Source organism: Sciurus vulgaris, assembly GCF_902686455.1.
Source record: "Sciurus vulgaris genome assembly, chromosome: 15".
Taxonomy (NCBI): domain Eukaryota; kingdom Metazoa; phylum Chordata; class Mammalia; order Rodentia; family Sciuridae; genus Sciurus; species Sciurus vulgaris.
In genome coordinates this window covers 90038084-90061815 of record NC_136476.1, presented here as the reverse complement: position 1 = coordinate 90061815, position 23732 = coordinate 90038084, and the positions used below count along the sequence as shown (strand labels likewise).

General features: G+C 63.1%; 3 protein-coding genes across 21 annotated transcripts; 1 reads left to right on the top strand and 2 right to left on the bottom strand.

Annotated features, from left to right (window-relative positions):
• Positions 1–5854: 5854 nt before the first annotated feature.
• LCN12 (lipocalin 12) lies at positions 5855–10941 on the bottom strand. Of its 15 annotated transcripts, none has more exons than XR_013759586.1 (7): positions 10803–10941; positions 10243–10379; positions 8675–8929; positions 8460–8561; positions 8156–8273; positions 7225–7424; positions 5855–6350 (listed from the first exon to the last, which is right to left on the bottom strand). XR_013759586.1 is itself a non-coding variant. In XM_079112854.1 (6 exons), exons 1-6 carry the CDS (start codon positions 10905–10907, stop codon positions 8248–8250), a joined length of 564 nt encoding a protein of 187 aa, XP_078968980.1. In that variant the 5' UTR covers positions 10908–10941; the 3' UTR covers positions 7673–8247. The 15 variants fall into 15 exon arrangements, 9 of the variants coding, with proteins under 9 accessions (XP_078968980.1, XP_078968984.1, XP_078968979.1 ...); XR_013759587.1 differs by having other exon boundaries at positions 8160–8273; XR_013759588.1 differs by having other exon boundaries at positions 7225–7299; positions 8160–8273.
• Positions 10942–14610: 3669 nt separating this feature from the next.
• Positions 14611–16160, bottom strand: C8G (complement C8 gamma chain). Of its 2 annotated transcripts, XM_079112871.1 has the most exons (7): positions 15890–16158; positions 15638–15774; positions 15463–15533; positions 15281–15388; positions 14943–15044; positions 14834–14872; positions 14611–14754 (listed from the first exon to the last, which is right to left on the bottom strand). In XM_079112871.1, exons 1-7 carry the CDS (start codon positions 16022–16024, stop codon positions 14741–14743), a joined length of 606 nt encoding a protein of 201 aa, XP_078968997.1. In that variant the 5' UTR covers positions 16025–16158; the 3' UTR covers positions 14611–14740. The 2 variants fall into 2 exon arrangements, with proteins under 2 accessions (XP_078968997.1, XP_078968998.1); XM_079112872.1 differs by lacking the exon at positions 15281–15388 and having other exon boundaries at positions 15890–16160.
• FBXW5 (F-box and WD repeat domain containing 5) lies at positions 16160–20442 on the top strand. Of its 4 annotated transcripts, none has more exons than XM_079112776.1 (9): positions 16160–16644; positions 17421–17636; positions 17951–18108; positions 18445–18619; positions 18694–18842; positions 18928–19357; positions 19646–19793; positions 19902–20096; positions 20173–20442. In XM_079112776.1, exons 1-9 carry the CDS (start codon positions 16251–16253, stop codon positions 20414–20416), a joined length of 2109 nt encoding a protein of 702 aa, XP_078968902.1. In that variant the 5' UTR covers positions 16160–16250; the 3' UTR covers positions 20417–20442. The 4 variants fall into 4 exon arrangements, with proteins under 4 accessions (XP_078968902.1, XP_078968901.1, XP_078968904.1 ...); XM_079112775.1 differs by having other exon boundaries at positions 16467–16644; positions 19884–20096; XM_079112778.1 differs by lacking the exon at positions 16160–16644 and adding an exon at positions 16666–16982 and having other exon boundaries at positions 19884–20096.
• Positions 20443–23732: the final 3290 nt, after the last annotated feature.

Genomic DNA, 23732 nt, shown 5'->3' with positions numbered 1-23732 from the left:
CCCCCCCCCGCCGTCCTCCCAAGCCCTCTGTGGGAAGGGCCGACCCCACCTGCAGCGCAGTCTTGGGAGGCCTGGAAAGCCCTGTGTGCGCAGAGGGTCTGCAGGGCCCAGGCTGAGGGTCTCCCTCCCAGGCTAAGCTCAGGTGGGACCTCACTTGGCCCTGTCCCCAGAGGTTTCCACCTGCATCAGCTTCAGACCCTCTCTTGGGGCAACTGGGCCTGGGCTGCCCTTCCCTAAGATCCCCCAAAGTCACCCCCTTCCCAGTGAGGAGTCCCAGACACAGAGTCCTGCAAAGAGGGGAGGAGTGAACCCCACCCTTCCCCAAGGGTGAGGGGGAACAGAGGGACGCCCCATGTCACTCCTGCATTGGGTGGGGCACTGCTAGGGAACAAGCAACCCTGACCCTGTGGACATCCTGGGATACCCGGGTAGGAAGACATGGGGCCTCCCCAAGGAAGAGGGGGCAGCTGTGGGCCTCAGGCCCCAGGAGGGAGGGCGCCAGGGTCTGAGATGGGAGGAGGGACTCCAGTGCAGCTCCACAGCCGCGGGCTGAACACGGGCGGACAGAACAGGCCCCCACGAAGTCCTGCCTCCTGATTCAACTGCAGACTCGGCTCTGGAGGCCGCAGGGCCGGTCCAGAGCCAGCAGGCCCAGGAGGGGACGGGGAGATGTGCTCTCAAGCCAAGAAAAAGAGAGTCCAGGGCCTGGGAGCCAGGTGTACTGGCCCACAGGGCTGGGCAGGCACCACCCAGGGCCCAGCAGCAGGGGCCAGCAGGAGGCTGCCCACCTGAGGGACAGTGTGCCCAGGCCCCAGGCCCAACCACACCTCTGGGCCAAAGTTCCTGGACAAGCCCTGCCAGACCCCTGGAAGCCCACGACCCTGCAGGACCTGAGAGGGGCCAGGGGTGGCCGCGCTTCCCCAGTATCCTCTCACAAGCCTGACCTCCTCCACAGCTCTCTGAGAAGGGCCTCTGTCCTTTCTGTAGTGCCCCCACATGGGCCGGCAGGCAGGCAGAGGGGTCCAGGAGGGGTCCGCCTGCTGTCCAGTTCCCTGACAGCATTGCATCTGTCTCCCACTCAGCACGGCCAGGCACACCGGGCTCCACCATGGGCACGCTGACCCCACCACGGCAGCCTGAAGGTGGCAGGGGTGGCTTCCAGACCACAGGGACAGGGCAGACAGACTCTGACTGGGAATGTGGATATGAGCAGGGGCCTGTGTCCCTGTAGCCAGAGTCCAGGGCCCGGAGCCATCCAGGGGCAGCTCCCCGGCAGGTGCCCAGCTACCCACAGGGCTTTGCTTCCTGCCCAGCTTTGCCTCTGCCTGGTGGCTTGGGGGCTTCATACCACCAAAGCAATCAGCATCCAAAGGCGTCTTGAGCTGACTAAGACCCGTCCCAGTCACCCAGCTGGGGGGCCGCTGTGTGGGCGAGGCGTGTGAGTGCGGAGCCGGGGTTCCCGGGTGCCTCTGGCACCTCCAGGCCCAGTGGCGAAGGTCACGGAAACCGAAACCCTCCAAGGTGGGAGGTCCAGGAAGGTAAGTCCCTCTGGGCTTCTCGGACTCCTCACCAGAGAAAGCCCTGCCTGGGTGCCGAGGTGGCTCAGTGACCAGCCTGCACCAGGCCCCAGTTCTGTCCCCCGCAAGAAGAAAGCAAATGGGGCAAAGATGGAGGCTCTGGCCTCTGGCTGCGAGGGCAGCCTCCTGGACTCTCTGCTCTGTGTGAGCCCCTCCCTGGGCATCACGACGCGGCCGTGGAGCTCAGCTCTCAGCCTCAGCCTCGGAAACAGACTACCCAGCGGAACTGGAGCTGAGGGGTGAATGGCCCCAGGGAGGGGCCGGGGCCTTGAGACCAGCAGTCCTGGTTCGGGGACAGGAACAAGAGCCCCTCTCGTGGGTGAAGGAGGGTGGGTCTCCCTGGGAAGAGCTAGGCCACGTTCACTGTGCTCGCGCGATCGAGTGTGAGGCGGTGAGAGGAGGGGTCCAGCCCAGGGTCGGTCCCGGCTGGGGCTCAACAAGGCCAGGCTAGGCGGCCCTTCCCTTGCCCTGGTCCCTTGTCCACAGAGACCCAGAGGAAGAGCTTGCCCCAGGCTCCGGCCTGCTAGTGGTCCAGAAGAGGTGGCTAGGACGCCCAGCGTCTCACCTGCAGTGTCCAGGGCAGAGTATGGGAGGCCCACGGGGCCATGGCCTCCGTCAGCAGCCGGGGCAGCCCCTCTGAGCCTCATCCACAGGGGCGCAGTGGCCCCTCACCACCTGGGCCTCCGCGGCAGCGACTCTGCCTCCTGATCTGCCCACTCTTCTCGTGTTGGTGCCGCAAGTTTCCGGGGCCTTGAGACATTTCCCATTTCGTCTGACTCTCAACTGGGGCAAGACGAGCCCCTGCTGCCAGCTCCACTTTTCAGGCTCTGCTGTGATGCTCCTCTTCACTTGAAGGCTGGCTGCTCTCTCCAGCTCTCTTCCTCCTCCTTCCCACCATCGCTCCTTCCCGCTGCCCCTCCTGCCACCTCCCTCTGTACCGTCCCCAGCCTCACTCTTCTGGGCAGTGGGTTAGGTCACCAAGAAACCAGAGTGCACACCGGAGAGGGGACGTGGGACACAAGGTGCACCAGGAGATGCCTCCGGGGAGGTCCAGAGGTCAGGGGGCTGGACAGCAGCACCTGGTTCTCATGACACCCCCAGCGCATCCCTGGAAAGTAGCACCTCTGTCCCTCTGGAGCCCTGTCCAGTGGTGGCCAGCTCTGAGGAGCCCGACTGTAGCAGGAAGCTGCTCTGTGACAGTGCTAAGCTGCCTGGTCCCCACACATGTCCTCCAGAGACGCATATCGGGGCCCACCAGCCCAGACCTGCGTGCTCTCGCCCCAGCCTGGCTGGTGCTGGGGCACAGAGAGGGACGTGGGGCTCCTCCGTTCCTGAAGGATGGCACCTTCTGCCCACGGTGCCACAAGTGCCTCATGGTCTTATCTTGCCCATCTTTTTGTAAGGTCCCCCGCTGGCATGTCAGGAGGCACATTGTGACCAGAGCCCATGACCACAGTGCCAAGGACACGGAACTAAGGTGAGCCTGCTGGGGAGCAGCCAGGATAGGCTTCCACGCCTCCAGCCTCCAGTCTCCACGTAGCAATCAAAGCTGAGTAATTAGGGCCGACATTGTCTAGCCATGATGTGGGTGTGTGGCCTATTCGGGGCCGAAGACACATTGTTATAATCACTAAAACACAACATTCTGGGTTTGGTTTGGTTTGGTTTGGCACTGGGGATTGAACCCAAGGGTGCTCGACTACTGAGCTACATTCTCAGCCTTCTTTATGTTTTTGAAACAGCACCTCCCTAAGTTGCTGAGGCTAGCCTCTGACTTGCAATCCTCCTCAGTCTCCAGTAGCGCTGGGATTAGAGGCATGTGCCGCTGTACTGGGCTGACCCTTCATGGCACCTGGGTTCTGGTTGTGCCTCTGGCTTCGTTCTCCTCTGCTGTGTGTCTTACATTGAGCACACCACTCTGCAGGACACAGTGGTGCCCTGCGCACCTGTCCCCGTCCCCAGGCCAGGCCCCGGCCCCTCCATCTCTCTCCGTTTAGTTTCCATCCAAGTCTGTAGGGGGTGAGCCTTTTCACAACTCACTTGACTAGCTCTGGTGCGGCTGACGTGGATGACCAGGCAAGGTCCAGCGGTGGCCGATGAACTGGCAGAGGTAGACACCTGCACAGGCCAACCCAGGCAGACAGACAGCCCCCGTCCTACTCCTGTCCTGCCTGGCCAGCCTCCCACCTGCCCACTGTGCATCCAGGTCCAGTGGGAGCTTCTGAACAGACTCACAGGGCTGCTGCCCCCTGCTGCGTGAGGTGGTGGGATGACTGTCACTCACGCCGGGCGGGCCCATGCAGTCCAGGTCACACCTGGAGTTGGCCTGGGGGCTGGAGAAGACACTCCTGGTTCCAGCAAGACTCTTCCTGCTCCCAAGCCAGCTGCACAGCCTGACCTCAGTACAGGCACAGTCGAGGTCAGCAGAGGGGACAGCACTGGCCAACCACCACCCACCTGTGGCTCAGCTTCTAGGCCTAGGCACTAGGGCGGACATCCAGGAGGTTCCCAGGAGCCCTTCTGTCTGAGAACCCTGGCCTCCCAGGCCTGAGAATCTTTCAAGGGGGACCGGGCCCTGTCCCCCATACACCATGCCTGTACCTCATGGCTCCAGACATTGTCCAGCCTGGATCCCTAGTCTTGGCCTCCTCCTCCTCCCCCTCCCCTCTGTTCTGGGCCTCCTGCCTGTGTGTGCATGTGTGTGCATGTGTGCACATGCATGTGCGTGTGTGTATGCATGTATGTTCATGTGTGTATATGCATGTGTGTGCATGTGCCTGTATGCATGTGTGTGCATGCATGTGCGTGTGTGTGTGCGTGTGCGCGCGCGTGTGCGTGCATGTGCGTATGTATGTGCATGTGTGTGCATGCATGTGCGTGTGTGTGTGTGTGTGCGTGCACAGGGGCCCGGGTCTGGACAGAAGAGTTGGAGATGGTGTCTCAACCTTCCCCCCCTCACAGTTGGAGGGGAGTCGTGGGACCCCAAGGTCAGCATCCCTGATGTGTCCTGAGTCTGAGTCCCCTCCCTGAGCCCGAGTCCCCTTCCTGAGCCCCTCAGCAGCCCCTCCTGCCCAGCTGTCTGCCTGGCCTGGCTTCTCCCCATGACTCCTGGCCAAGCCCAGCAGACATTGGGTTTCAAAGAGTCCCAAGAGCCTGTGCCATGGGACCCAGGCCTGGGGGCCATCCCTCCCCTGTGGCTGGGGCTGCTCTCCCTGGAACAGCCCACTCAGCGCTGTGGACTGCTCTGCTGCCAGCTGGTCAGCTGGTCTACCGGACTTGGGCCTGCCCTCCAAGCATATGGACGCCTCAGGCGCCCTGGCAGCAATGCCCTGGGGACAGAGTCCTGGGTGAGGACAGAGAGCACACTGTTCTCAGAGGCACAGACCCAGGGCCTGAGCTCCAAAGTGGCCTTCTGTGTCTGTGCCTGGACAGGCCCAGGTGTAGCTGGTGTGCAGAGCAGGAACCAGGGTGGTCTCCATCCTCATGGGCCCACTGAGTCCTTAGTCCCAGGCTCTGCATGTCAAGGGAACAAAGTAGGCTTCAGTTGTTCTCTGACCCATCCCAGGGACTGGCAAGGGCAGGAGCATCCAGCCAGGCAGCTATCCCTCTGCACCTGGGCACACGAGGCCAGGTCCTGGCCCGGCTGCTTGGGTCCAGTCCTGGCTCCTCCAGGTTCTTGAGGGGGCCCTGCACTGGGGCCTCAGGAAGATAGGTGTCCTCTGAGAGGTGTTGTGGGGACAGTCCACAGGGTCGCTGCGTGCTGTCAGCTGCCAGGTGGGCAGGAGGGAGAGGAAGCGGGCCAGAGGCCCTGGGTGGCCAGGAACAAGGTCTGAGGGTCCCAGGGACAGTGGGCCTGGTGTCTGCAGAGCTGCTTGCAGGTAAGGGACAGGAATGGGCAGCTGGGCAGCGGGTCGACTGGCTGCACGGGTGCCTGTCAGGCTGGCTCCACAGGCTGGCTCTGAGGCTCACCCCAGCAGAGCCACGGGCCTGCAGGGCTCTGACCATGCCCACGGCCACTCTGGAGGTGTAAGGGCCCTTTCCTCAAGCCACCTTCTGGTCCCAAGGAGACGGACGTGGCTGCTGGGGGTTCCCAGGCAGATCTTGGCCTCCTGGCCAGCAGCCTGCAGTCCCCTCAGCCTGGGCACAGCCGGCCTATGCTCCTGAGCTTGGCCTCCACCTGCCCAGCCCACACCTGCTGGCTCTCAGCACCTGAGGGGCACAGGCACTCCGGTCCCCTGAGCTGCCCGGGGCAGGCTGCCACGCATGGCCAGGCTCCCTGCAGCCTTGGTGGAAACTCGGTCGGTATGGCTGAGGACAGACTGTCTCAAGGCAGGTCAGCCCCTGGGGAAGGACCCCTCACCTGTCAGGGCCAAGGCCAGGGGTCCGTGGGCACCAAAGGCACAAAGACCAACCAAGGGCCATGGACGAGCCCCTGGCACCGATCACTCCACCCACAGCCCACCTGCTCCTCACTGGCCCTGCTCCGTGGGAGGGGCAGGCTGGCTGCTGGCCCAGCAGGCCCAAATGGTGTCCTGGGAGGGACTCCATTCAGGCCAAGATAGAGAGACTTGAATAGAAGCCCTGGGAACCTGGCCAAGAAGGGCCAGCAGGAGGCCCCAACCCAAGAGCTGCTTGGCTGGACTCCAGCGAGTGACACATGGGCGGGCAAGCTGCTCTGGTTGTGCCTGGCTCAGCTGCAGTGTCCCGCAGGCAGGCTGGGGAGGGGCTCCCTCAGACAGGATGCAGGACTGCGCACGCAGGGCAGGTGCGTGCCTGGAGAAGACACGGGAAGGGGAGGAGGTGGCAGCCGCCCCCAGAACCGAGAATCACACGCAAGGGCTGGCCACCAACAGAGAACGGGCTCTGCCCAGGACTGGGGACCACTGGGAGAGAGGCATGCCCACACCTCACTGGGGCGGGGCAGGGGAATCCGCCAACAAAAATGCACAGCCTCCTCCTGCCAGAGCCAGAGGAGCCAACGGGGCGGTTAGGGGCCGGTCCAGCCAGGCCAGCCCACCTCACAGGGCAGAGACCCTTCCAGGCGCAAGTGGGAAGGACCACCCGGGCATGGCCCTTCTGCCCAAAGACACCTCCTTCCCTCCCAGGCCTCCAGGGTGGACTCCAGCAAGGCAGCTGGATGCTCCTGGCCCCAAGGCCACGTCCTGGTCAGCACATGCACGGGACCTCCCCACGCACCTCAGTCCAGACAAGCTCACTGCCTCTAACCTGAGGCTTCCGACACAGCACCAAGGAGCACAGCATATCCCTCTCGCTCACCAACACTCTCCTCGTCCATCTGTCCCTCACCATCCACCCACCGCCAGCCAGCCATCTGTCCAATCACTCACCCACCACCATTCACCCTCCACCCCACATGCCTCACCACCCACCCATCGTCCATTGCCACCTCCTTGCAACATCCACTTGCCACCCACCCACCTGTCCATCATCCACCCGCTCACCCACCTACCACCATCCACCACAGCCACCTGTCCATCATCCACCCGCTCACCCACCATCCACCACACCCACCCGTCCATCTAAACATCCACCCATCTGCCATCATCCATCATTCGCCACTGCCCAGGGATCCATCCACCACCCCATCCATTCACCTCCACCCCCAACCCCAGCCCCACAGACTCACCACCACCGTGCACCCACGCAACCACACAGCAGACAGGCATTCACAGCCGTCTCAGTGGCAGATGCCATCTAGTATCTGGGACAGAAGGAAGTTCCAAGAGGCTGCTCCTCCGCGTGCAGCTTGTGCCGGGCAGCCAGGTGCACACCACGTGGGATGGTGTGGTCAGCTCCGCTGAGGTGCCATCCGGATCCAGCATGGGGCTGGTCATGTCGGGCTTATCAGGGATGGCACAGGGCCTGTGCGGACCCTGCCCCAATCCCATTCCGGAAACTTCCTGTACCAGCTGCCCAGTAGGGAGTGTGTCCAGAACTGGCTCAACTGCCCAGGGGTGAGGTCTGCCTTCACAGGGATTTCTAAACAGGCCCCTCCTGAGTGGTAGTGCAGTCAGGAGCTGGGCGGGCTATCTCTGGATGTTTTTTGCTATCTAGCAAGGCCGGGGACTGCTGGTTCTGGGTGGTGACCTGCTCCACTTGCTCAGTGTGGGGTGGGGCTGAGACCCAAGATGAGGGCTGAGTGGGGGCTGCCCTTGTGGGCTGGGCAGGGCAGAAGGCAGCGGGTGGACGGTCACCTCACAGGTGTAACACGGTTAGGGCTGGGGTGGGGATCTTGGCTCGTGGCCTCAAACCTTCTGTGACTCTCCACAGCCTCTCTACAGCCTGTGGGGGCCAGGCCTAGGGCTACTCATCCCCACTCCCCAGAGAGGAAGCCCCACCACCTCCACCCTCCCAGCCTGGGTCCTCCACCTGAGGCCTGCTCCTGTCCTGGGCCCTGACCGCCCTGCCTGTGTGCTCAGAGGTGCCCTGGCCCCGTGTAGCCCCTCATAGCGGCCCTGAGCTCTGCCTGGAGAAGTACACAGCTGGGGGTCCGTCCTGGGGTGGAGGGCCTATTGTGACCCTGCCCTGCCCCGGGCCCCTTTGCCCTTGCCTCTCACCGACCCCAAGGCCACGTCGGGCACTCCGGTTCCTGGACAGCGCCTTTATTCATGTGGACAGTGGAGGAGGGGCAGGGCCAGGGGAGGCACGTTCAGCAGGCAGGCTCGGGCAGCTGGTCTGCTGGGGTAAGGGACAGCAGCACAGAGATGAGGGACAGCCAGTGGGCAAAGCCCAGGAGGGATGCCACACGAGGGGAGCAGGCAGGTGCCTGGGGGCGGGAGGGAGGGGTGTCCGGAGGGAGGGCAGGGACGTGCCGCAGCGTGCTGCCTGCCCCCAGCCTGCCTGCTCCCTTCCCGCCCTTACCGAGCGCAGCCGGGAAGGCGATGTTGTCCCTCGTCAGGCCCTGAGCCTGCACCAGGCAGGCAAACCGTCTCAGCGTCCCCAGGGGTAGGTTCCAGTTTCTGCCTGTGCCCGAGATGCATGAAAGCCCTCAGCCACCCAGCTCGGTGGCGGGCGGGTCACTTGTCCCCAGCCTCCACCAGGGCTGTCGCAGGGCCCAGGGCCAGGCTAGGTCTCACCCAGCAGGCTGATCCTGACGATGGTCTGGCCGGCCGCCCGTCTGACGGACAGCAGCAGGGCAGAGGCCGTGTAGTCGCTCTCCACCACCTGGACGTCTTCGCTGAACGTGCCGGGCTCTGAGGGGACAGGCGTCAAGTCCCCTGGCCAGCCCCCGCCTCCCACCCCCCTCAGCCTCACCTTTGTTGTCCACGGTGAAATGCCCAGGCTGGGCTGCCGGTGTCAGCACATAAGACCAAGTGTCACAGCGCTTGCCCCTGCGGGGGTGCAGGGAGGGCTGTGGAAGTTGGCTGGCCCAGCCCGAGGCCCCCTGGGAGACCTATTCCTGGGCTGGCACCCTCAGCCCTGGACCCTCAGTCTATACTTGGCAGCCCTGCCTGGTCCACACATAGGCGGCTGCCCTTTGGCCTGACAAGGAGGCCCCTGTCCACAGGGGGCAATGAGAGAAGAACGGCCTTTTCTGGGTCAGCCCTGCTCTGGGCAGCGTGGCTAGACCCCAGCCCGTGAGCCCTGGGCTTGGCCAAGCAAGGCTGGAGCTGAGGCCAGACAGTGCGGGGTGGGGCATAGAGGACCCAGGGCAGACCATCACTGGCCCAGGCTGGCCACCCTGCGTGTCACTTGCCTGGGCCGTAGGAAAGCACCCAGTGTGGAGGGCTTCCCAGGAGCGTGCTTGCTCAGAGGAGCTGCGTGGGCAAGCGGGCCAGGCCGGACCCCTTGCTCCCCCAACCCCCAACTCCCAGCCCATCAATCCTGGACCCAACCCAGGCAAGCAAGACCCCCAGGAAACTGAGGCCCTGTGAGGGGTTCTGAATGCAACCAGCCCTGCGCAGGTGACCCCCGGTCTCCTGGGGGCTGAGCGCCCACGGCAGGAGGCTGATTAACTCCCAGTCCTCAGAGGTTGGGATGCTTCGGCCTCGGCTCCCCGGCCTGTGTGGCAAAGTCCCCTCACTTCAGTGATCTGCAGGTGCTGGTTGGACTCCAAGAGCCCTAATCAGAGAAGTCACCCGGCCCCCTTTCTCCCCCTGCAAGCCAGCCAGGTAAGAAGCAAGGCTTCCAGGCCAGGAAGGGGTTGCAAGGAGAGGGTGCTGTCCCTGGCATCCCCGGAGTTCCCACAGGCTGTCCTCAATCAGGGGTGGGCTCGTTATCCAGGTAGGCCCCCCGAGAGCACGTGGGCCCACATGGTCCCAGGCACAGCTTCTGGTTCAGGAGAAGCACATGACTCCAGAAGGGCCGGTCAGAGGCTGTCCCCGGAGTCCCTCTGTGGCCTGGGAACCTGCGGGAACTCTGGGGCTGCCTGACAGGGATGGCAACCTGCCTGGACAGTCAGGCGGGGATGGGCAGAACCGACCGCGGTCCAGCCAGAGTGGGGCCGTAGACTCGGCCTCCTGTGCTGTGATCCACATGCACTGCCCGCTGTGGGCATGCTGGGCTGGGTCAGCCAGTCACTGAGCAGCCTGGACAGAGGCCTCAGGACGTGGCATGCAGCCCGTGGTGAGACGGAGCCCCTGATGGCTCCTGGAAGAGAGGACCCAGACCCTCAGCTGCTCAGACCACAGGACAGCCCGCTTACCGGGTCATGGCATTGGAGACCTCAAAGTGGCCCTTTTTGTTGAGCTGATAGGTCGTGGAGAAGGAATTCAGCAGAGCCCGGTCTTCCCGCCTGTAGGTGTTGCTCGCCAGGCCGAGGACAAACCACTGCCCCTGGAACTACAGGACGGGATCGCAGGGCCAGCAGTCCCCTCCCCCCACGCCCGGGGCAGCGCTGAACCAGGATCCCGCCCAGGCGGCTGCCCCAGCATCCGGCCTGCAGCAATGGCACTGGCGGCAGCCAGACTGTCCTGGATCTGGCAGGGACTGGGTGACCTAGCCAATCGCCAGGGGCCTTCTGCAGCCCCAGTTTCCCCGCATGCACAGAAGGTGTGACCAGTGGGAGCTACAGGAGGGAGCTGGCGGCCCAGGAATGTCTGTCAGGGTCCTTTTCTGTTGGAGGCCAGGGGAGCCCGAAAGCAGGGCTCGCCTGCCTGGATTCCCGGGCAGTACCCGCCAGCCTTTGTGTGTTCCCCCTCCATGAACTTGAACTTGGGTCCCAGCCCACTGCCTCCCCTCCCCCTCCCTCAAGAGACCCTGTACCTGTTCACTTTGGAAGTTGGCCATGTGTGGCCTGGGGGTTGGGTCCTGCCCCTGCAGGGCTTCGGGCAGGGTGAGTGAGAGCAACAAGACACACCAAGGGCTCATCCTGGTAGCCACTGGCTCCAGAGGGACCTCTTTATGGCTCACCTGGCGGGTGCCCCTCCCAAGGGGGTGTGGCAGGAGAGGCGGGTGTGGAGGGCAGTCTTGAGGGAAACAGGGCAGGCAGGTGGGTCCCTGAGTCCCAGGCAGGAGGGCATGGAAGGCCTGCTGGGCCTGGCCTGGGCCTGGTTTTGGATCCCTCTTTGCTCCCAGACCCCTTTCAAGTGTCCCACAAAGGGAGGGTCAGAGGACCCTGCCAGCCTGCCCTGATGACCCCTCCTACCACAGAATGTCCTGTCCTGGACAGACAGCATGACTGGTGCTGCCCCAGGGGGGATTCTGCCCCATAGAGCTCGGCCAGCCCCCAGGGCCCCACAAGGACCTCTGCCCAACATGGGGTGGGTGGCACAGCCAGCTGGCCTGCAGCCAGGAGAGCGTGGGTGGGCCCGCAGGAGAGGGAGGGGAGGCAGCCTCGACTTCCAAAGGGACCTGCACAGCAGGGGCTCTCCCTCTGCCAGGGTCCTGCCCAAAAAGGGTCTAGCGGGGAGGACTGGACAGACATTGGCTTCCAGCTGCCCTGGTACCCTTGGAAGTCAGGCCTGGGAAGCAAATGCCCCCTCTCTGGAGGCTCCTCCCTCTCACCACACTGGCAGCTGAGATGGGCCAAGCTGGCTCCTTCATTGCGGGACCAGGGACGCTGTGGCCAGGCACCTGCCCAATAGGGCACCTCACCTGCAAGCCCCCAGTCCTGGTCACTTCCTCCCTCTCCCAACCCTGCTCACAGGGGACACGGGTCATCCCAGGAAGTCCCTGGCCTTGGCAACCTGTCCTGGGCAGGAGCCCCACCACCAAGGCTGAAGGTTTCAGGGCTGGACCTGCCCTGGCCTGGCCAGGAGGGCAGCTTGCTGTGCTCTGACTGGTTACCCAGGAAGAGAACCATGTGAACCAGGTGCCAAGACCCCTCTCTTCCCTGAGGTTGCGGAAGCCACTTTCCACTCTCCGTCTCCTGGAGCCTTCTGGGGGCCCTGGTCAGCAGCCCTGGGCCACTCTCAGCCTGGCCAGTCACTGTCCCCTTCTCAGTGCTGTCTTTGTCACAGGGCACTCGGGGGCACTTTGGGGAGCAGTGGTCACTAGCATGTCCCAAGTACAGAGACAGCTGGTCCCTCCATACAGACACCCACCCACGCAGGGCCCTGCGATGACCGGGCCTTCCCTGGCCATCTCGAGCTGCACAAAGCCCCAGAGCTGCAGAGGCCAGGCGGGGCCATGTCCTTTTCCAGACGCCATGTGCCACTCCAGCCCCGCCAGGCCAGCTCAGGCTCAGTGTGCATCGTGGGGCGGCTGGCAGCCACGCTGACCTCTGTGCCCCACTGCCCTTCCAGGAACGTCCTGGACCGGGCAAGGGACAGCTGCAGGGTGGCTGCTCCTGCCTTTGCTGTGACTGGCAAAGGATGCAGGTGATCCCACCCCCCCGAGCCGGGCAGGAAGTCCCTGTTACACAGCAGGACGGTCCCACCATTAGGGGCCACAGTGAGGTCCCTGGCCTCCTAGGGTGTCCTGGAGCTGACAAGGGCTACCCGCAAGGCCAGGACACAGTCAGGCAGAGCACTCCCAGGAGACTGTGGGAGGGGCAGGGCCAGCCTGGGGCAGAGGGTCTGACAGGGAGGGGGAGCTGGCCCAGCACACCCCCCACTGCCCTACCCGTGCCCCTCCGTGCTCCAGGACCCCTCCTCCTGCTCCTTGCTGTTCCCCCACTTCCTGCCTGTCCCCTCGGTCCTCCATGGGCCTTCATCTTGCCCTTCCTAACCTGCCAGGAGGAGGACAAGTGACCTGCAGCACCTGCCCTGTCTCCTCCCTCCCAGAAGATCCTGTCACTGCCCATACCCGCTCCCAGCACGCTCCCAGGGACGTGGGAGGGACGGAGGAGGAGCTTGTCCCACCTGTGGGGCCCGCCCACCTGTCCCTCCAGTGCCTGTGGGCAGGAGGGCAGATGCACGGCTGTCCATGGCCACCCATGCTGCCTATGGAACCAGGACACTGGGACCCAGAAACAGCCCCTCACACCAGACAGGTCGCACGTGGCGCAGCCCACTCCCTGTTCCCAGGCCCTCCAGCTCCCCCCCCCCCCCACAGGTCTCAGGAGAGACGACCAGCTGATCATTCGTGCCCACAGATATTTAAAACATATTTTCTCTTGATGTTGCAAACCACCTATCAGAATTCAAAGGTAAAGTACAAACTATAAGAAATAGTTCTAAGTAAAAAAGACGCGCATGGAGCTGTCATTATTTAACCTAATGCTTGAACATTTAATTGGAGCTTGTTAATTTTATGAAATCATGAATTTATGAAAATGAAATGTGTGTCGATTCTAGTCGCTGCATCTTCTAGTCCCCAGCAAGGAACCAAGTCGCCTTGGTCAACTGCCCCCAGACCCATGGCAGATTCGCAGGGCCAGGCCTCGGCGCCTCCCCAGAACAGAAAGACTCGCAGGCTCACTCGGGAGCCGCAGCTCCTGTCTGGGGACACTGCCAGGCTGGAGGAGGCTCCCTGGGGCCTGGAGCCCTCAGGGTTTTTCTTCAGGGCCCTGTGTGACATGGTTGCCCTTGGGGTCCCTATTTTTTGGGGCTCTGGGATATGGAGCTGGGGGCAGTCTCCTGTGGCCCTGTCCCTCTGGCCCTGCCTCCCACTCCCTCCAGTCCTACTTATCCACCCTCCCGAGTCCAGCTGCACAGGGCCGCTGGGGGGATTGCAGGGGAACCCCGCAGGACATGGAGCTGTGGGGAGGGCTGCTCTTCCTCGTAGCCCCCACCCAGCCTGAGGCCCTCTGTGCTCCCTGGGCTGGGCTACAGGCAAGGCTGCTCCAGACCCCCAATGCTGTTCCCATTCTCTGTGGCCCAAAGCTCACTGAGCACCCTGGGTCCCCCCATAGCCCGAGGCAAGGCAGACACTAGATGGGAGGACATGCCGAGCAGGGGACCCAGCTCCAAGGTCCTGCCCCACCCCCCACCCTGCCTGTGACCTGGTTGGACTCTGGGTGTGAGCTCTGGGGGCTGCCCGGCCCACCCGTCAGGGGTTCCTCCTGTGTCCAGAGTCCCAGGCCCACCTTAGCTCACCCCCACAGAGACCTCCACCTCTCTGCTTCAACTGTTTTCCCTCCCCCCAGAATCTCCCTGGCAGGGGCACCCTGTGGCCAGTCCTGCTCCCAGGAGTCCCTGGCTCACAGAGTACAGGACAGCAGGCCTCACGTCTTCCTAAGAGGGACAGCGGCTCAGCTCAGCCAGGCGCCATGTCCGGCGATGGTGAAGGTACCCCTCTGCCCACCTCTGACAGGGCTGTCCTGCCACAGGCCACAGGGGCCCCAAGGCCTCTGGCTCTTCAGCTTCTGGGAGGGGGTCAGGGATATGAGGGCAAGACCTCAGGGCAGGAGCTGTGTTCTCCTCGGGGAAGTGCACCCTGGGCAGGGCCCTGGGGCCCAGTAGGCTGTTGGAGACGGGCAGCCTAGAGGCTAGCATGGGGTAAGGGAAGCACAGCCACTGCAGAGCCGGGCTTCACTGCAGGGGGAAACTGAGGCCCAGGGGAAGTCAGGGCCCAGGTGCTTCTAGGAAGATGTTTCCAGCCCCGCTCCCTGGAGGGGGCAGTTCTCAAATGGCCAGGGGAACAAGCCACCTTCCCCCCTAGTGCTAGCGGGCACCAAAAGGAGTCGGGGTCCAGTGTGATGTTTAATGAATTCCCAGGTGGAGGCAGCTTCCAGGGGCAGATGCACAGGGCCCTATGTGGCCGCACTGCTCTGGGTGCCGAGGAGGGCAGCAGGTCCACCATCGAGGGTCTCACAGGCCTCACCTCCTCACTTCTGCAGCAGATGGGAGGCTCAGCAGGGGCGGGAGGGAACCCCACTGAGGCCGCTGACCGCTGCCCCTTGGCCCACTCACCATCTAGGATATGGAACTCGTCGGCAGCTGCGCAGAAACCTGGAGGCCCAGGCGGTAGTCAGAGGGGGCAGGATGTTGGCCAGGAGGGGGACCCGCTGGGGACACTCACCATACTTGGGGAAGTATAAGATCTGGTCTTCAGTCAGGTTGGCACCCTTGACCTGCTGCTCGAACACACTCAGGACAGAGTCACTCACAGGCAGCGAGCGGGCTGTGGGACAGACAGGGCCACTGGGTCCTGGTGCGGGCAAGGTAGGGTGCTCTGGGCACAGTCTTGGTGCGGGCAGGACTGGCTGGCTGTGCCCATTCCCACCCCAACCCCACACCAAGCCCATCTGCAGCAGTTCCTCCCTGGGCACCAGCACAGGAAGGCCAGGGTGGGAGGGGAAGGGAGGCCCTTGCACATGCAGAGCCCGAGCGCCTGAGTGGACACAGGCCACCACACACCGTACAGCTTCACAGACAGCTGCCTCGCCCGCTCCAGGTACAGAATGGCAAAGCCCTGGTAGTCCGTCGCTGTGACCACCACGTGCACAGGGCCCCGGGCACCTCGGGCTGCAGCAGAACCATGCACGTCAGCCCCCACCCCCGCCTGCAGCCCTGCACCCTCTCAGCTGCCCGCACCTCACCTTGGAGCAGGAAGCGGCCAGGGACCCCTGTGTCTCTGTAAAGCTGCCGCACCTGCCAACAGACCCCATCCCTGGGGTGGGGGGGAGTGGAGGAGACGCCAGGCACAGGGGACCCTGGCCCAGGTGGGACCACAGCAGGGCGGGGGCAAGGGTGGCAGGTCATGCGGGGACTCACAGCTTGCGGGAGGTGCTGATGAGCATGGCTGCACCCTGGGGGGCCACGTGCAGCGTGGTGGCCTCGGCCTGGTGACCCTGCTCCTGTAGAGAGCGGCAGGCAGAGCCCACACCCACGAGGAGCCATGTCCCTGAAAACTGAGGTCAGGCACTGGAGGGGCTCCAGACCCTGAGGGGCTGGGCAAGCTCCTGCCCCGCTCCACCCCACCACTCTCCCCGCTCCCTCCGCCCTCCACCTGTCCCCAGCTCTAACCTGCTGGGCACTGAACCTGGCCTTGGGTTGGATGGTGCTGACAAGGGCTGGGGGCCGAGGGGGTCGAATCCTCTGGCCCAGTGAGTTGGCCACCAGCAGCAGGGTCAAGAGCAGTGGGGTCCCAGGGGGCAGCATGGTGACAGTGGCAGTGTGGGGAGGCCAAGGGCAGCAATGTCCCAGGTCAGAGTCCACTGTGCAGTGCCACCGGAAGCCCGGCCCAGGAAGTCCATGGCTGTCCCCTGCCTCCCCAAACCCCCACCCTGGGCCACGGTCCTCCCAGCCTCCTCAGGAGCCAGGCCTCAGCAGGAACCGGGCACTGTGTCCTGGATACAAGTTCTGGTTGACCTTTGGTTCCTTGTCCATGCAACCTCGATTTCCACTGGAGGTCAGTGCTCACCACTTTGCGCATCTATCGCCTTTAGACTACCAACGTCCGGTTTCGTTCTCACCGTCAACGACACTGGGCTCGCGAAGCTGGAGGCGGGACTGTCAGAGGCCGGTCTCGAACCGGCGGACCTTGGACCGCCGGAGCTCCGCCCCCGGGCGCTTCGCCACCGCCCCTTCCCCAGGGCGCGGTCCCGCAGGCGCACGGGAGCGCGCCGGCGCGGGCTGCCGGCGGTCGGCCCTCCGCGGCCATCGATGCCTCGGGGCTCGGAGCGTCGGGCCTGGCGGCTCAACCATAGAGACGCGGGGGCGGCGGCGGGAGCGGCGGCGGCGGAAGCGGCTCGGCGAGCGCAGCGGGCGGAGGCGCCGCGGTGAGTCCGCCTCGGCCCTGCCGCGCTCGCTGGCGCCCGGCTTGCCGGCCCCTGGCCCGGCCTCGCCCCCGTTACGGGCCCTTCCGCCCCGGCGCTGGACTCGTCCCCAGGGCCGGCCTTGCCCACAGTTGCGAACCCACCCGCGCCGGCCGGCGAACGGATGTCCCCGCGGCCCGCCTGGTGGCCGTCGTGCGCCCCCGCGCCCCCTGACCCCTGCCCCGCCCGCACGTCCCCGCCCGGCCAGGCCCCTGGGCCTCGGGACAGAGGCCGGGGCCTGCCGGGCCTCCTCTGGGAAGGAAGTCTGCCCCCAGCTGAGTCCTAGACCCTGGGGCAGCAAGGTCAGCGACAGGCGCCCAGGGGAGCCACTGGCCCTTCCCTGCCTGGGCTGGGCCTGGCCAGCACAGGCGGCCCAAACCTGCTGACCTACCCTGGCACCCAGATGTCCCCCTGGGCCCCATTCGGAAGGTGTGACCTGGGCCAAAGCCTTTTAGGGTAGACATATCTGGGGTCCAGCGGGCCACCTCAGGCTGCACCAGGCCCAGCCGCCTGCTCCAGCGCTCCAGCAGGGCCTGGGGGCAGCAGGGGTCAGGGTTAATGGCTGGGCAGGTGCTTCCTGGAGCCGCAGTGGTCAGGGCAGTGCAGCAGTGCCCACCACACACACCCGGTCCAGTGGAATTCCCAGCTGGGCGTCTTGGAGTTGGAGGGACAGTGGCCCTGCGCCTCTCCTGGGGGCTGGGGTGGGGCTGGGGCTCAGGGCAGCCTTTGGTGGGTTTCAGGGCTGCCTGGGCAGAATGTCACGATGGACGCGGGGGGCACGCCCCTGCTCCCTGACAGCCTCGTCTACCAGATCTTCCTGAGCCTGGGCCCTGCAGACGTGCTGGCCGCTGGGCTGGTGTGCCGTCAGTGGCAGGCCGTGTCCAGGGACGAGTTCCTATGGAGGGAACAGTTCTACCGATACTACCAGGTGGCCCGTGATGTGCCCCGACACCCAGGTCAGTACTGCACACGCCCCAAAGCCCATTCAGCAGCCACGTGAGGCAAGAGCTGTCCGTGCCATGTCCTGAAGCCATGATGGGACGCTCCTGCTGCCCACCTGCTGGGGCCATGGCCCTGACTATCCCCTCGCATGGGCCACTCAGGCAGGGAGGGTTTCTGTGAGCTGAGGGGGCACTCCCAGCTGAGTCCTGATTCGAGACCAGCAGGCTCCAGACCCCTTGTTCCTGGTGATCCTACTCCTCAAGGTGGCCTTGCCTGTGGGAAAGGAGGCTTGGACCCAGCAGTGACAGTGATGCTGTCCTGCCCACAGCGGCCACATCCTGGTATGAGGAGTTTCGTCGGCTCTATGACATGGTACCCTGTGTCGAGGTGCAGACTCTGAAGGAGCACACTGACCAGGTCCTCCACCTCAGCTTCTCCCACTCTGGGTACCAGTTTGCCTCCTGCTCCAAGGACTGCACGGTGAAGGTGAGGACACCCCACCCAGGTAGGTGGGGCTGGGTGGGAAAGGTTCAGGCCTGGAGGTGAGACGGCCAGTCTCTGCATCCAGTGGAGAGGGTTAGCTGGGAAGACACACTTGAGCTGGGACCTGGAGCCCCGGCCTGGACCACAGGACCCAGCTAGGATGACCATGCTAACCGCTGGGAGAGGAGGAGGGATAGGGCAGGACTCCCAGGCCCACTGGGGAGGGATGGGTGAGGCCTGACGGAGTCTCTGCCCCAGGGCCTCTCTAGGCAACCTCAGTGGAGAGGGTCCAGGGCTTCCTGTGCAGCCAGGTGGTGCCCACTGGCTCCTCTCCTGCAGATCTGGAACAACGACCTGACCATCTCGCTGCTACACAGCGCAGACATGCGGCCCTACAACTGGAGCTACACCCAGTTCTCCCAGTTCAACCAGGATGACTCGCTGCTGCTGGCCTCGGGCGTATTCCTGGGGCCACACAACTCCTCCTCAGGCGAGATCGCCGTCATCAGCCTAGGTGAGCGTGAGCCTTGGGCTGGGCCACCCCACTGCCTGCTGCCGGCAGCCTGTCCAGCCCCGGCCTCCCCACAGACTCCTTCGTCCTGCTGTCCCGCGTGCGCAACAAGCCTTACGACGTGTTCGGCTGCTGGCTCACGGAGACCAGCCTCATCTCGGGGAACCTGCACCGCATCGGAGACATCACCTCCTGCTCAGTGCTGTGGCTCAACAACGCCTTCCAGGTGCGGGCGGGGCCGGCAGGTGGGCCAGGCTGCGGAAGCTGGAGCTCCCCAGCCTGGCCTCGCACCCACCCATGTGCCCTGCCAGGACGTGGAGTCGGAGAACGTCAACGTGGTGAAGCGCCTCTTCAAGATCCAGAACCTCAACGCCAGCACCATTCGCACGGTGATGGTCGCCGACTGCAGCCGCTTCGACAACCCTGATCTCCTGCTGGACCCCGCTGACCAGGCCACACCCCTCTGCCGCGTCTTTGACCTGGGTGGTGACAGTGAAGATGAGGCTGCCAGCCCCCCTTTGCGCAGCCCCTACCCGGGCCGCACCAAGGAGGGCTTGCGGCGAGTGCTGGATGGCGTGCTGGACGGGGATAGGCAGCTATCAGAGCGTGCGCTGGAAACCAGGGTGGCCAAGCTGCTGGCCCAGGGTCACACCAAGCCCCCAGAGTGCAGTGCCGCTGACACCAGGAACAAATACCTCATCTTCACCACTGGCTGCCTCACCTACTCGCCACACCAGATCGGTAACAGCAGGCAGGGCCTGCAGCACCCAAGTCCTGCCTGGGCCTTCCTCAGTCCCAGAGCCCTCAGGACAGAACAGCCCCTAGGTCACTTGCTCCTGAGGGAATGGGGCTGAGGCGTGGAAGTGCAGGTGGTGCTGCTCGGCCAGTGACTGGGTGTGTCTGTGGTTCAGACCTGGGGCCCCCAGTGCAGGCACAGCCCGTGGCTCCCTGGGGTGCTCAGGGGTGGGGGTGCCCTGGAGGTGACCTCCCTGCAGCTCTGCTCAGGGCCCTCACCTGGCCTCTCCACAGGCATCAAGCAGATCCTGCCACACCAGATGACAACTGCTGGGCCTGTGCTCGGCGAGGGCCGGGGCTCTGACGCCTTCTTTGATGCCCTGGACCATGTCATTGATGTGCATGGACACATCATTGGCATGGGCCTGTCCCCGGACAACAGGTGGGCCTCTCACAGCGTCCTGGGTGGGGGTGCCTGCAGGCGGCCCATACCCAGCAGCACGCCTGTACCTGGCGCATGCCCCTCGCTCAGGTACCTGTACGTGAACAGCCGCGCCTGGCCCCCAGGCTCTGTGGTGGCTGACCCCATGCAGCCGCCACCCATTGCGGAGGAGATTGACCTGCTGGTGTTTGATCTCAAGACCATGCGGGAGGTGAAGCGGGCACTGCGAGCACACCGGGCCTACACGCCCAACGACGAGTGCTTCTTCATCTTCCTGGACGTCAGCCGGGACTTTGTGGCCAGGTGTGCTTGAGTGGCCCTCAGGGCTCCGGGTGGGGACAGCAGGAGGGTGGCAGGCTCACCAGGTGCTGTCCTGCAGTGGGGCTGAGGATCGGCACGGCTACATCTGGGACCGCCACTACAACATCTGCCTGGCCAAGCTGCGGCACGAGGATGTGGTCAATTCAGTGGCCTTCAGCCCCCAGGAGCAAGAGCTCTTGTTGACAGCCAGCGATGACGCCACCATCAAGGCCTGGCGCTCACCACGCACAGTGCGTGTCCTCCAGGCCCCACGCCCACGCCTGCGCCCCTTCTTCTCCTGGTTTGCCAGCCACAGGCGCTGAGGGCACGGTGACTCCAGTGCGGGACCCACGGGACGAGGCCTGTGGCTCTTCCCCGAGGGTGGAGCTCACGTCAGCCAGGCCTTAGGAGGGGCAGCCTGGCCCGCACGCCTGCTCACACAGCCTGCTTAAGGCCATCAGGCTCACACCAGGGTGGCCGCTATGGGCGGTACCACAGACCCCACATCAGCCTCTTGGCCAGCTTAGCTGCACAGAACACTGGAGGCTCCGCTCCTCACCCACCCCTACCCCTGAGCTGGCTCGGCTCAAACCCTTGGGACAGTCAGGGCAATCTGTACCCAGGAGTCCTGTGGCTGTGGGTGACCGCCCACTGGTGGCAGAGGGCACCTGGTTTAGGCACCAGGCGCTTGGGAGGGGCCAGTCTGCTGGGCCCATGTGTGCTGCACATGCACGCCACCTCTTCAGGGTCTTGAATAAACAGCTGGCCATAGCACATGGTCGTCCAGTCTCTGTCTACAGGGAGAGGGCCCCGGGCACTGCTGGCCCACTGCCTGGTGGTAACCACCTTAGAATTCCTCCCGCCAGTGACAGCAGGCCGAAGCAGAAGAGCTGATGCAGGTCTACGTGCCTCCAACCTCCGAGATGGCTGTGTGCTCTGCTGTGCCCTGTGCTTATGGCCCCAGGGAGACAGTGGCCGCAGCCCAGGCCAGTGCTGAGGCAGTGTCCTCAGGGAGTTACCTGGCTGGTGGGGAAGCACATAGCTGCCTGGAGCTACAGGGGTAAGGGAAGGGACAAGGTTCAGCAGGGTCAGCCTCCAGTGTGACCCAGCAAGGAGTCGGCTATACTTGGAGCTCGTGCTGAGCTGCCCTCTGTCCCACCAAAGAGCAGAGAAAGACAATGTGCGGGGAGAAGTGCCCAGTGAGCCAGCGTCTCTCCAGGCCAGGGAGCAACAGCAGAGGCTGCCTCAATCGCACAGGATTCAGCCCATTCTGCAAGGAAGGGCAAGGCTGAGCTCCGCGTGCAGGCGGGGTTTACAGGGCCTGCAAAAAAAGCAGGCAGAAATGCAGCAAGCATCCCTCAGCATATTCAAGGGACGGGGCCACGGACTGCGTCAGAACCACTAGACGTGCAGCTCTGCAAAAGCACAGTATTGCGCACCAGTCACCTAAAGTCGGGAGTACAGCACCCACAGGAAGCTGGTGCCAGAGCAGCCCAAGTTCAACCAGTTAAAATATGCTACTGAGAAGCTGCAAAACATGAGCAACTCCTGAGGACGTAAGAGCTCTCATTTAAAGTGGGAAAGGAGACTTAACAGTAGCATCCATTAAAAAAAAAAAAAAATGCATTGCAGAACAAAAGCAGAGTCAGAACAAAGAAATACAAAAACAAATTGTGGGAGATAACAGGCAGATCCAAAAGTTCAATCCAGGACAAATGCTGGACTTCACCTGGTCCAAGATCACGGAGCAGCAGATGGAGGAGAAACGCTGACCAGAGTGCCAACCCTCATCTACGGGGGCTGTAGGGAGACTCGTGTTCAAAGAGAAACACGACCAGACTAGACAAATCCTCAGGAAATTTGTGCTGAGCTTTGAACAAGAAAAGCAACCACAGCTGCAGCTGCATCCCTGAGAAACTGTGGCCCAGCAAGACACAGAGGATACCTTAGAACTCAGAAAGGTTGTGTTCAGGCTAAGATGGAGCAGGCCTGCAAGGCTCTGTCCCCTCGGATGCCACAGTAAAACCAGGACCTGTGCAGCACCCTGAGAAGAGCAGACCCGCAGAGCTGGAGGAGCCCCACAGCTGGCACCCTGGTACCCATGGCCTGACTCAGCAGACGGCAGCCCAGGGGAAGTCTCTGATGTGAGCACAGGATGCCCTGTGTTTCCTCACTTTCCTTTCATGCCCAGGCCCCACGGTGGCTGGAATGGTGGTTTTAGGAATCCATGAGATCCAAACTGGGTCCTGAACTGTCCTCACCGTCAGTGCCGCTAGGGTTCAAGAGGGAGGGGCCCTGTTACTTTTATCCCTCTAGCTCTTGCCATATGGACCCCCACCATGGCCCAGCAGAGGAAGAGCGTGACAAAGCAGGATGATTACAGCCCCACGTCTGGCTCAAGGACCAGTGGGGCACCCAGAATGGGGGCTCAGGAAGTGGTCCCAAAGAATGGTTTCTGAACACAAGGCTGGTCCCTGCTGCACAGTGATTCTCAAGATCACATCCAAGACAGCCTACAGGCAGCCCCAGGCCCAAAGAGGACCTCGTGAGCAGTGTGGCCTGCCTAATGACAGCATTTCCACAGGGTGGAGGCCAGGTCTAGCTCTCATGAACCTCGGGACATCTGGAAGATGATCCAGAATTGCCTGGCACACGAAGAACTGTGAAAATGTCCTCTGGCAAGGAAAGACTGCACAGTAGCTAAGATGAAAAGAGAGATGCTGAAATCCTAGCACTATGCAAAGGATGCAGAGATGCAGCAGCAGCAAGAGAACAGAGGAGAGAAGCTCTACACAGAAATGGTGGGATCCACAAAGCACTCAAAACTCAAATAACCAGACTGCCAAGAAGTCCAGATGCAGCAGGTGGAGACAACAGGCAGCCTGTAGGCTGTCTGGAGCCTACAGGCACTAAGGCTCCACCCTTGTGACCTAGTCACCTCTAGATACTATCACACTGGGGATATGTGTTAATGAATTTTGGATGGGAGGCAAATATTCAGGCTTAGTCCATTTCTGCTCCTAGAAAAGATTACGTGAGACTGAGTAATTTATAATGGACAGAAGTTTATTGGGTCACAGTTGTGAAGACTGGGGGTCCAAGAGCAAAGGCCTGTGCATGTAAGGGCTTCCTCCTGGGCAGCCCTTCCACAGCAGCACCCATCCCACCCATGAGGGCAGGCCCCCTTGCCCAGCATCTCTCAGACCCCCTAATACTGTCATGATAGCAATCAAGTTTCAACGAATTTTGGCAGGACAGACAATAAAACCACAGTGTTCTGTCCCTGGCCCCCAAACTCGTGTTCTTGTTGCCTATAAAACAAACATCCCAGCCCTGAATCCTAACTTCTTCCAGTATCAACTCAAATGGGCAACGCAGAACCCTGCCTGAGTTAGCCTGGGTGGTACTCGCCATGACTCAGAGGCAAATGCCCTCTCTGTGCGATGGCACGAGTCAGGAGCTTCCAAAGCACAATGGTGAGGCAGGCACAGGATGGACTTCCTACTCCAAAGGAGAGACAGGCAAGGTATAGGGAGAACAGGGCCCAAGCAGTCCAACCTGATAGGGCAGACCCCACTAACTCCTAAAGCTGGGGAACACTGACTGTCCTGCCTTCCAGACACCCCAAGCCTGGGCAGC